Genomic DNA, 13263 nt, shown 5'->3' with positions numbered 1-13263 from the left:
ATTCATTCCTTCTACTTGTGCAAAAGACCTTAGCACTTATATCTTCACCTTACCAGTACATGTAGTTTTACATAAGGATGCAGGATTGACACATTCCTGCAAGATCAGTTTCTACTAACCCTGACTTCTACCCACCTAGACCCTTGTTTGTAATCCTGCCTTTTCCAGCCACTTCATCATTTTCCTTCTGATTTCCTTCTCTTTAAGCTTTGTAGAGCCATCCCTGACTCACTCTTCTTCCTTCTGCGCTTTCTTCCTCCTCTTTAAAATTGACCTTTTACTTTTCTTTCTGACCTTGTGTAATATTTTCTTTTTCTTTTTGGAGAATTCAGCCTAAAAGGGGTAAACATGTTTAACTGACTGTTTTGAGATAATAAAATTAAAAGTTTTATTTTCTATACTAAATGATTTATTATATGATTTATTCAGGCATAAAATAAAGAACTGAAAGTAAGTATAATGCAAATTTATATGCAATTTGGGGTGCTCTTCATAATTGTTATAAAGCTGTAAGGACTTCTGTAATTTTCTAGTTAGGATTATTGCTATATACTATCAAAGCCTAAGGAAGGTCAAATCAGATAGGTGTTTTTATAAGAAATGTAAATGTAATATTGGGGGGCTTGTTAACCTTTATAATGGCTATTGAATTAAAATTCAAATGTCAACATACACTGAATTAGCCCTTAATATATACAGCGGGTAACCCATCAGTATTACCCTATACGGAAAAACACAGAAGAGCCTTCTGCTTGATTTTTTTCTGTAGAAGCATCTGAAGGCACTTACAGGCCTCCCAATCTAAACAACTAACTTTTTTGATAAGACAAACAGGTATTCAGAAATTTCTCACAAATAATTCTAGAGGAACTTAAAAATCTTCTTAGTAAACAACAGGATATATACGTCGTATCATAGTTCACTCACCTTTCCATCAAAGCGTTTTATTGTATATTGATCCAGACCCAAGTCTGTAAAAGAGAAAAAAACAATACTTAGTCACTGATTATAACTCAGGTAAAACATATGAAATGACAGCTCTCAGTTTTGTTTCCAATCATTCAATTAAATGTACTAGATGGTTTAGCCACAACATTATTCAAAGTCCATAGAAATGAAAATTTTGTCCCACAAAGTGTCAGTGCTAAAAGATACCAACCTTTTATTTTATATATGAGAATATGAAGCTCTGAGATAAAGAGGGTAAAAGTTCATGAGCAAACCTACTCAACAGTAGAGCCAAACTAGAACCCTGCACTCTTCCCAAGGTGATGCTCTTTTCCATTACATCAAAATGATATATATTACCTCTAAACAAGGTGAGGGATATTAGTTTAATCTGAATGCATAATAATTTTTTGTATAAAGTTAAAGAAAGAAGACTTTACTATCAGAAGACATTTTGCAACACACCTAAACAAATAAATAGACCATCTCAATATTACTTTTTAAAGGTGGGTTAAGGGATTTCCCTGGTGATCCAGCGGCTAAGACTCCATGCCCCCAATGCAGGGGGAAAGGGTTTGATCCCTAGTCAGGGAACTAGATCCCACATTCCACAACTAAAGATCCTGCATGCTGCAAGTAAAGATCCCACATGCCGCAACGAAGATCCTGCGTGCTACAACTAAGACCTGGCACAGCCAGATAAATAATAAATTAATTAAATAAATAAATAATAAATAAATAAAAAATAAAGGTGGGTTAAATAATAAATTTAACCTTGGGAATCCCTAGCATTGTGAAATCCTAAGCACTATGAAAGATAAAAGCAAGTATATTAAGTGCTCCTGAGGGCTGGGATTTTCTGTCTTTGCTGACTGCTTTATCCCAGTACTTGGAACAGTGGTTGATCAATAAATACCTAAAAAAAAATTGAATGAGTAAGATACAATCCCTGCCTTGAAGAGTCACAATTTACTAAGAAAGACATATACATATAGTAATATTACAAGGAAGGATACAATGAGTTCAATAAGAGGGTGGTGTGGGAGTTTTTAAAGTGGAGAAATCAGTTCCCAATTACACTTATTTTTCTTGCATAATTACTCAGTTCTTTTCTTTCAGTTCTCATTTTATTCATGCCAGTTCAGACCCTTACCTCATTATGCCCAGAGTACTACAAAGATAGGATTATCACTGCTCCCAAAGGAAGCTTTTTGCATTTCTGCTTCCACACATTTGGTTACACACGCTCCTTATCTAAAATATGCTTCACCTTCTAGAAGCCTGCCCTGAACAAAATGAACCACTGACTGAAAAAGAAAGAGGTAAGTCAGCAAAAAGGAAAATTTAAAAACAAATCTAATTTGAAACCTCACAGATACTCAAAAAGATACCAGTCATAAAGGTAGAACATGCTTCTATGATAAGAGGACAGAAAACAAGAAAGAGTTGTAGACAATTAAAACTATGATTGCCTATCTCCCCCCTATTTCTTAATATACTGTCAAAAGATTAGGAAAAGGTTATCTCAGGATCACTGCCAAAAAGACAACAGGATGGAAAACAGAAGAGAGAATTATAGAGCAACAGAGACTCAATACAAGATCTTATGTCATACAAGACCTTTTCTCATTCAGAAATAGGTAAGAAATAATCCAAAAAGTATTACCAGAAAATTTCTCAGAGCTGAAGAGTGACACAAATTAAAAGAACTTATTTAAGCAAAATGAACAAAACCTACTTGTAATCCAGTTGTATGCTTGTAAAATTTTAGAATACCAAGAAAAAGAAAATCCTCAGAATTCCCAGAAAAAACCTTCCTAGTCCTTTAAAAAGGAATGAGAATTAGTCTAGGATCAGGTATCTCATGAGTAAAACCTGGTACATCAACTAAGGGAAATATATGCTTACTAATTAGAGCAACACTGTCCAACAGAAATATAATGTGAGCAATAAATGTAAGCCACGTGTATAATTAAACATTTTCTAGGGGCTTCCCTGGTGGCACAGTTGTTGAGAATCTGCCTGACAATGCAGGGGACACGGGTTTGATCCCTGGTCCGGGAAGATCCCACATGCCACGGAGCAACTAAGTCTGTGCGCCACAACTACTGAGCCTGCGAAGCCACAACTACTGAGCCCACATGCCACAATTACTGAAGCCCACGTGCCTAGAGCCCATGCTCCACAATGAGAAGCCACCACAATGAGAAGCCCGTTCACTGCAACGAAGAGTAGCCCCCGCTTGGCGCAACTAGAGAAAGCCCACGCTCAGCAATGAAGACCTAACACAGCCAAAAATAAATAAATAAAGTAAATAAATTTATTAAAAAAAAAATTCTAACAGCCACCTTTAAGGAAGCAAATAGAATGTATAACTGATTCACTTTGTTATAAAGCAGAAACTGACACATGACTGTAAAGCAATTATACTCTAATAAAAATGTTAAAAAGAAAGCAAATAGAAACAGGTAAAATTAACTTTAATAATATATTTTATTTAAATGAATATATCCAAAATAGCATCATTTCAACATGTAATCAATAAAAAACTTACTGAAATATTTCATATTACTTTTTACAATAAGTTTTCAAAATCTGGTGTCTATTTTACAATTATAGCACATCTCAGTTCAGACTAGCTACATTACAAGTTATTATCGTAATATCCAAAAGAACTCAAAAGTTAAAAAATATTAAAGTGATTGCTTCTGTGACATAACTGGGAGGGTGGAGAAATTGGAACAGATCTGTGTTTTTCATTAAGTGCTCTTCACTATAGTTTGGAAAATATTTTACCATGTGCATCTGCCAAATAAAGGAGGGGCATGTAAGGACAGCCTGGCATGTAGTGAGAATTCCTTCATTTAAAAGCAAATACAGGGACTTCCCTGGTGGTTCAGTGGTTAAGATGCCATGCACCCAATGCAGGAGGCCAAGGTTCGATTCTTGGTTGGGGAACTAAGATACCACATACCGCAACTAAGCCTGTGCGCTGCAACTACTGAGCTCGTGTACTCTAGAGCCCGTGTGCCACAAGGAAGACCCAGAGCAGCCTAAATAAATAAATAGAAGCAAATACAGACATAAAGTAGGCCAAGAGATTCATAATTTCAAGTTGGAAGAAATGATTATTTCATCTTATTACATTTAGATTTCTTTACCTGTCAAATGAAGCAGATGGTTGGATTAGATCAATTCTTAACATTGGTTGGGGATGGAGTGTGGAAAGTGTGGATGGATTAAAGAATTCATGCTATCCTTACTCACTACTCCTCTTGAGATTCTAATAGGCCAAATTATTGGGGGAGGGAGAGTATGGAGAAAGAAAGGAAAAAACACAGCATGTGTACTTTGAAAATATAATCAAATGACTATCCTTCCATTTCTCCACCCCCATTCTTTGGGTCCCAGCTTAGAAACACTGGATGTTATGCCGTTTTTCCCTAGGGTGCTTTCTATGAATCTCAGACTTCTCTTCAAAGAACTCTCACAGTCATTTAATGCTAACACTATCTCCCCCTTTTCATTAATGAGAAAGTTGACGCTCAAAAGGATTAAACGATTGTTTCTGATTTTAAGTCTAACAATCTTTTTAAATGGTGGCAGTTGCCTGTCTTTTTGAATCCATGACAAAAATAATGTAAACATGCAGAAATACTATAAGAATAGTCTCAGTTTAAGCTTCAGAGTGAATATCTAAAAGGAGGCTTATTTTAAAGATGATAGCTACTCATTTTGCCAAAAGACAAAAGTGAAACAATCAAATATGTCATTTTGATATCTATAAATTAGAGCTTAGGTAAATGGAAGCTCTATACAATTTTACTTAAGAAGTCCCAGCTATCTCTCAAAAATTTAGAGATTCATTTTTTCAGTTTAATACCAGAATTTATCCTAAAAATTGTACCCAAAGAATATTCTAAAATTTTATTAAAATAATTATATTTTCAGCTTATGTAAGTCAGCAAAAGTACAGTTCAAGTTCATCAGGTATGAGATAATTTTTTTTTAATCGAACTGCTGAAAACCAAAGACAAAGAAAAAAATCTTTGAAGCAGCCAGTTTAAAGTGCTGAAAGAAAAGAACTTCAACCCAGAATTCTTTATTTAGTGAAAATATTCTTCAAGAATGAAGACAAAGGGCTTCCCTGGTGGCGCAGTGGTTGAGAGTCTGCCTGCCGATGCAGGGGACACAGGTACTCGTGCCCAGGTCCGAGAAGATCCCACATGCCGCGGAGCGGCTGGGCCCGTAAGCCATGGCCGCTGAGCCTCCGTGTCCGGGAGAGGCCACACAGTGAGAGGCCCGCGTACCACAAAAAAAAAAAAAAAAAAAAAAAAAAAGTATGAAGACAAAATAAAAATGTTCTCAGATGAAGGAAAACGTAGAGGATTCATCACCATCAGAACTGCTCTAACAGATGTTCTATCCTTCAAGGCAGAAGAAAATGATACCAGAAGAAAGTATGGAACTTAAGGAATAAATAAAGAGCAACAGAAGTAGCTAATATCTAGATATATATATAACAGACTAGTTTGATGGTTGAAATAAAAACTTAAAACAATGTCTGGCAGAGTTTTCAACATATGTAGATGTAATACATATGACACTACACCATAAACTGGGGAGAAATCTTTATAGTGGTTAGATATCTATATTCCACTTGAAGTGGTAAAATTATAAATTCTCAGCAAACTGTGAAAAGTTAACTATGTATATTATAATCCCAATAGCAACCATTAAATTAAAGATACACAAAGAAGTATCGTCAAACCCCCTGCCAAAATCAATTAAAATGAAATATTAAAAAATCTTCAAATAATCTGAAAAGAAGGCAGGGAAGGGGTAAAAGAGGAACATAAAAAAGGGAAAACAAATAATAAAATTTGTTAAATTTAGGTAGACCTAAATTTAAACATATCAACAGTTACATTAAATATAAATCATCTAAACACATTAATAAAAGGTAGAAACTGTCATATTGGATAAAAAACATGATCCAACTATATGTTGTCCATAAGAAACCCATTTTAAATACAATGATACAGGTATGGTTACAAGTAACACGATGGAAAAAGATATATCATGAAAAATGAATCAAAAGAAAGACCGAGTGGCTACATAAATATCAGACTATGTGGACTTTAGAGCAAAAAATATATATATATTAGCAAGGATAAAGAGGGTCAATTATATAATGATAAGAGGGTCAATTCACCATGAAGCTAGAATAATCCTAAGTGTGTATTCACCTAATAAGAGTTTCAAAATATTTGAAGCAAAAACTGATACAATGGAAAAGATAAATAGACAAATCCACAAATAAAGTCAGAGATCGACATCCTTCTCTCAATAATTGACAGAGAAAGGAGACAGATAATCAGTAAGGATATGGAAGACAGAAAGATGGGCTGCCTGGGACTTGCCTGGGAAAAAGTGGGAAGGCAGGATTACAAATGGGTATGAAAACATTCTAGAGGGTGATGAATACGTTCATTATATTGATTGTGCTTATGGTTTCACTAGCATATACATGAGATTAGTATATCAAAACTCATCAAACACTTTAAATAATGCTGATATTCTATGTTAATTATACCTTAATAAATCAGTAAAAAGAAAGAGACAGTACAAACAACCAAGGAGAAGAATGGTATGTTTGAGAATATTGACAGCTTCTGTATATTAAAAATTATCAGAAACAAAATAAAAAGATGGGCCACAGACTAGGAATAAATATCTGCTATATGGCAGACTCCAATAGAGAATACACATAATACTTTTACTAATCAAAAAGAAATCAGGGCTTCCCTGGTGGCACAGTGGTTGAGAGTCCGCCTGCCGATGCAGGGGACACGGGTTCGTGCCCCGGTCCGGGAAGATCCCACATGCCACGGAGCGGCTAGCCCGTAAGTCATGGCCGCTGAGCCTGCGCGTCCGGAGCCTGTGCTCCGCAACGGGAGAGGCCACAACAGTGAGAGGCCCGCATACCGCAAAAAAAAAAAAAAAAAAGAAATCAAATAGAAAAGTGAGTAGAGAAGATAAATAGGCAATTCATACACATGGCAATGTGAACAGCCAATAAACATTTGGAGATAAGCCTTACTAGTTACTAATGAAATGCAAAACAAAACCAGATACAATAATTTCCATCAGATTGCTAAAAATTTAAGTCTGATAATACCATGTCTTGGCAGGAATGCAAAGGAGGAAACTCATACATTCCTGGAGAAAATATAAATTATTTTATCCACTCTGGGAATCAATTTGGCAATGTTTAGCAAATTTGAAGAGGGTATCCTACAGGCCAGCAAGTCCAACTTCCAGGTATACATGTTGAAAATAACTTTTTATAAATATGCACCAGGAGACATACAGAAGAATGTTCACTTCAGTATGGTTTACAACAGAAAAAACACTGGCATATTAGATTTTTGTTCTCAAATCTTCACTTCCTCCTCCTTGACCTCTGTGGAAAATCCCTTAATTTTGGGCTTAGCCATGTAATTTGCTTTGGCCAATGGGATACTGGCAATTATGAAATGACTCAATCCTTAAAATGAACTTCTGACACTGGCTTGCTTTCTTGCACCTCTGCCAACAGTATGAGAGGATAATATCCCAGATAGCCCTTTGGTTTAAAAAGGATGAGAAACATATAGAACAAACTAACAAATCTGACAAAACCATCAAGCAGAGATGACCTAGACCAGATTAGCCAGCCCCTAGCCTATCTAAGCAAGGCCAGCTGAGATCAACAGAGCACACACCCTTTGTGACCTGCAGATGCATGAGGTAAATAAATGCTTGTGTTTTATGCCACTGACATTTTATATGGCTGTTTGTTATACAGCAATAGCTGAGTGACAAAATTGGAAGTGTTCATCTACATGGACATGGGTAAATTAAATACTGGCATATTTATACAAGTTTAAACAACTGATATACACAACTATATAGCAGTGAAAATAAGAGAACAACAGCTACCTGTGTCAACAAAAACACACATATAAACATAATATTTAACATATAAAAAAAGCATGGGAAACGTAGCAGCTTGAAAAGGCTAAGTTATGCTACAGTAACAACTTTAAAATCTCAGTGGCTTACAACAAGGAAGGTTTTATATAGTGCTCATGCTACCTATCTATCATACTGGCTACAGCTCTGCTTCACATGGTATTGAATCTGGGATCCAGGCTGACAGGGCAGCAACCTCTATTTGGAACATAGCAGAGGTAAAAGAGAACACAGCAAATCACAAACTGACTATTAAAGCTCTTGCTTGAACATAGTGTATATAGTTTCTGCTCACATTTCATTGGTCAGAGGAAATCACATGGTTAGGTCCAAACTCAATGCTAGGAGATGAATACAATCATTCCCTGGGGAAGGACAATGGATATACGTGAATGTTATAGTCTTCATCAAGAATGATAAACACCAGGGACTTCCCTGGTGGCACAGTGGTTAAGAATCCACCTGCCAATGCAGGGGACATGGGTTCAAGTCCAGGACGATCCCACATGCCAGGGAGCAAGTAAGCCTGTGCACCACAGCTACTGAGCCTGTGCTCTAGAGACCACAAGCCACAACTAGTGAAGCCCCTGTGCCACAACTACTGAAGCCCATGTGGCTAGAGCCCGTGCTCCGCAACAAGAGAAGCCTGAGCACCACAATGAAAAGTAGTGCCCGCTCACTTCAACTAGAGAAAGCCTGCACGGATCAACGAAGACCCAATGCAGCCAAATATAAAAATAAATAAATAAATAAGAATGATAAACACCAAATTAAGGACAGTGGTATCAGGAACCAGGGGCAGAGACCCTTATTTCTTACTATAAGAAACCCTTGTTTCTTATTATTCCACAAGAAGTCAGCAAATATTTTTTTGTAAAAGGCCAGATAGTAAATATTTTAGGCTTTGTGGGCCACTTATAGTCTCTATTGGAATTCCTCAACTCTACTATCATAGTATAAAAGCTGCCATGGACAATACATAATGAATGAGTTCCAATAAAACTCTTTTTATGGACACTGAAATTTGAGTTTCATGTAATTTTCAGGCAGCACAAAATATTCCTCATGTGATTTATTTTTTTTAATGTAAAAAATATTCTCTGCTCATGGGCCATGCAGAAACAGGGAAGTTCACTGTAGCTGACCAACACCTGCTCTATACTCAGCATCACTGCAGGAAATTAAAATAAAGGATACATGCACGCCAATGTTCACTGCAGCACTATTTACAATAGCCAAGTCACGGAAACAACCTAAATGTCCAACGATAGATGAGTGGATAAAGAAGATGTGGTACATATATACAATGGAATACTACTCAGCCATAAAAAGGAACAAAATTGGGTCATCTGTAGAGATGTGGATGGACCTAGAGTCTGTCATACAGATTGAAGTAAGCCAGAAAGAGAAAAACAAATATCGTGTATTAACATATATATGTGGAATAAAATGGTATAGATGAACCTATTTGTAGGGCAGGAATAGAGACGCAGACATACAGAACGGACATATAGACACGGGGTGGGGAAGGGGAGGGTGGGACGAATTGGGAGATTAGGTTTGACATAAATACACTGCCATGTGTAAAATACACAGCTAGTGGGAACCTGCTGTATAGCACAGAGAGTGCAGCTCGGCGCTCTGTGACAACCTAGATGGGTGGGATGGGGGGGGTGGTTGGAGGGAGGTCCAAGAGGGAGGGGATATAGGTATACATATAGGTGATTCATGTCATTGTACAGCAGAAAGTAACACAACATTGTAATTTTACTCCACTAAAAAAATTTTTTTAATAAAATAAAAGTAGAAGACAAGGTTCTTGTATGGAAGGAACTTACCTTGTTGGGGCAAAAACATTAGAACAAAATTGTTTCAAAAATACATTCATTGTATATACTTTCATGTGTTTCTTGTTAATTAATAGTGCCCTTTCATTTCAGCTTAAAGAAGTCCCTTTCACATTTCTTGTAAGGCCAGTCTAGTGATAAAAAATTCCTTTAGCTTTTGCTTGTCTGGAAAACTCTCTCTCCTTCAATTCTGAAGGGCAACTTTGCTGGGTAAAGTATTCTTGGCTGGCATTTTTTTCTTTCAGTACTTTGAACATACCATGCCACTCCCTCTGGCTTACAAAGTTTCTGCTGAAAAATCTGCTGATAGTCTTATAGGGGTTCCCTTGTATGTAACAAGTTGTTTGTCTCTTCTTGCTTGCAAGGAGTCTCTCCTTGCCTTTAACTTTTAACACTTTAATTATGTGTCTTGGTGTGGGTCTCTTTGGGTTCATCTTTTTTAGAATTTCCTGGGCTCCTGGATCTGGACGTCTGTTTCCTTCCCCAGGTTAGGGGAGTTTTCAGACATTATTTCTTCAAGTAAGTTTTCTACCCCTTTCTCTTTTCTCCTTCTGGAACCCCCATAATGTGACTGTTGGTCTGTTGATGTTTTCCCATAAGTCCCTTAAGCTATCTTGACTCTTTTTCTTTTTGCTGCTCTGACTGGATAAGTTCCACTGTCCTCAAGTTCACTGATCCTTTCTTTCATCTAGTCTGCTATTGAACCTCTCTACTGTATTTTTCAGTTCAGTTATTGTTTTTCCATTCTGTGGCTTCTATTTGGTACTTTCATGTATTTTCTATCTCTCTGTTGAAATTCTCACTTTATTCATGCATTGTTCCTGTGAGCTTGCTAAGCATTTTTATAACCGTTATTTTGAACTCTTTATCAAGTAAGTCACTTATCTCAATTTTATTAAGGTCTTTTTTTGAGGTTTTATCTTGTTCTTTTGTTCGGAACATATTCCTCTATTTCTTCACTTTTTGTAACTGAGTTGGTTTCTAGGCATTAGATAAAACAGCCACCTCTCCCAGTCTTGAAGGAGTGGCCTCGTGGGGAAGCTGAACCTTATCATTCAACCCTGCCCTAGCTCTTGGTTGTCCCTCAAGCCTCTGTGATTGTCCAAGTAGCCTACTTTATTCTTGGAGGCTCCCAGTAGTTGAGGCTCCTACTTTGCTCTTAGAGGCTCCCAGTAGTGCCAAGAGCCATCAGTGTCCCAACGGGGAGGATCTCAGTCAGCACCTAGATTCAGGCTGACTGGAAGCCAGACCCTCAGGCAGCAGTTTTTAAAGTATGCAAATAAACTTCTTTCAGGAGAAGGCTGGGAGATGAGTGTTTGTTTGATTCCTCTACACTGAGCCCTGGGGTGATAGCCAGTTAAGAACTGTTACTTTGTTTGCTACCACCTATGGAATCCATGAACACAAGTCCCACTGGTCACCAGAGCCAAGCTATCAAGGGATGTGTCCTCTGGGTGGCAGCCACAAAAGCTGGGGAGCCAGACATGTACACAAGCTCCTTTTTCATAGATACCAGCAACCTGGGTCAGGGCAGAGGGAGGGCACAAAAATGATGCTCACTGGCCTCCCCAGTCTCTGGAGAGGACTGTAGTCAGACCATAGATATGTGTTTAATTAGAAGCCTGCCCCTCAGGCCACCGCTATAAAGATAAGTTAATAAGCCTCTTTTACAGAACAACTGGGGTATATTTCATGCTGGTTATCTGTGCTGTGCCCTGGGAATGGGATAACCAGTTAAGAATTGTTTCTCCATTTGTTACAGTCCTACGGGACCCGAGAACGTAAGCCCCAGTGGCCACCAGAGCCAAGTGATCAAGGGATGTGTCCTGGGCGCCAGCTGCAAAAGTCAGTATGCCAGACATGTACACAAATTCCCTTCTGGGAGATACCAGTGACCTCAAGCAAGGCAGAAAGATACGCAAAGATGGCTCCCACTGGCCTCTGCAGTCTTCGGAGAGTATTTCAGCGGCATTCAGATGTGTTTTAAACCAGAAGCCTGCCCCTTAGGCCAAAGGCTCAAGGCAAGCAAATGGGCCTCTTTCACAGAAACACTGGAGGTGTGTTTCAGTGTGCTGTCTCTGTGCTGTGCCCTGATGGTGGTAGCCAGTTAAGAATGGTTTCTCTGGGGCTTCCCTGGTGGCGCAGTGGTTGAGCGTCTGCCTGCAGATGCAGGGGACACGGGTTCGTGCCCCGGTCCGGGAAGATCCCACATGCCGCAGAGTGGCTAGGCCCGTGAGCCATGGCCGCTGAGCCTGCGCATCCGGAGCCTGTGTTCTGCAACGGGAGAGGCCACAACGGTGAGAGGCCCGCGTACCGCAAAAAAAAAAAAAACAAAAAAAAACAAAACAACAACAACAAAAAGAATGGTTTCTCTGTTTGTTACAGAGCCCACCAGCCTGTCTTTGGAGAATATTTCAGTAGGCCCCTAGATATGTGTTAAATTAGATGTCTGCCCCTCAGGCCAATGCTTTAAGATAAGCAAATAGGTCTCTTTCACAGAAAGACTGGGCACTTTCACTCAGCTGCCTTTGCACTGGGCCCTGTGGGGCAGCCGGGCATGAGCACTCTATGCTCCCCAGTTCACTATAGCCTTGTGGGTCTTGTAGATGCAAGCCTCTTTGGCTTTCAAACCTAGATGCTCTGGGGGCTCATCTCTCAGGTGTAGGTATCAAAAGCTGGCATGCCAGATCGAGGTTCAAACCTCCTGCTCCTCAGGTAGAAGCTCAGGTCTGTGAGTTCTCTCCTGACCACTGGTTACTGTAACAGGGGTAGAGTTTATGGTGAAATTGTGTCTCAGCCTCTTCTATATGTTTCGGTGTGGGTTTTTTCTCATTTGCCTGATGTGTAGGAGTTGTAGATTTGGTGTGTCTGTGGGAGGAGGTGAGCTCAGGATCCTCCTACAACACCACCTTGAACCAAAACCACTGTATATAATCGAGTGTAAAATTATGTGTCTCAAACTAAAAGTGCTCTAGTAAGAGTATCACTAAGGGCATGACTCATCCTAGAGAGAATATGGAGTCCAGGACAAGTAAATCACAGTATGATCTGTGTTTCCCCTTTTCACATCCTTTTCGTCTTCCATGAGACAAAATCAGATCAAGATGAATAGGTCAGCCAGTGGGATATGGTGGAAAGGAAACAGAGATCCTCTTTGCTCTGACGAAAGCTCAAGTATGCTTTGCTCTGACAAAAGCTTAAGTTTTTCTATATAGTACTTTAAAAGCTCTCCCCATGCTGCTGCTTCTCCAAGTCATTGGCTAGCTATGCAAAACTGGTTACTACAAGCAGCACGACCCAGAGCTTGAAGCAACTGCCTTATCCACTATATCCAGAGACTTTGATGACACTAAGATTGCACAGAAAGGGAGATGAGATGTATTCCAGTCATACACTATATATATTTTTTCCTTTTAATGTCCTTCTTACTTACCTATGGCTACTCTAAATT

General features: G+C 38.7%; 1 protein-coding gene across 3 annotated transcripts in view; it reads right to left on the bottom strand.

The window, feature by feature from the left end:
• MICU1 (mitochondrial calcium uptake 1) overlaps positions 1 to 13263 on the bottom strand; it is a 201022-nt gene that overhangs the window by 126094 nt on the left and 61665 nt on the right. For 2 of the 3 annotated variants that reach the window (XM_033841517.2, XM_019936105.3), the window contains exon 5: positions 928 to 971. In XM_033841517.2, coding sequence (XP_033697408.1) covers positions 928 to 971 — 44 coding nt within the window. Of the gene's footprint in view, positions 1 to 927; positions 972 to 13263 lie in introns of those variants that run through there. The other variant, XM_019936106.3, reaches the window with a different exon arrangement.

Source organism: Tursiops truncatus, chromosome 16 (assembly GCF_011762595.2).
Source record: "Tursiops truncatus isolate mTurTru1 chromosome 16, mTurTru1.mat.Y, whole genome shotgun sequence".
Taxonomy (NCBI): domain Eukaryota; kingdom Metazoa; phylum Chordata; class Mammalia; order Artiodactyla; family Delphinidae; genus Tursiops; species Tursiops truncatus.
Note: the sequence above shows the minus strand (reverse complement) of the source record. Positions and strands in the feature narration are given on the sequence as shown.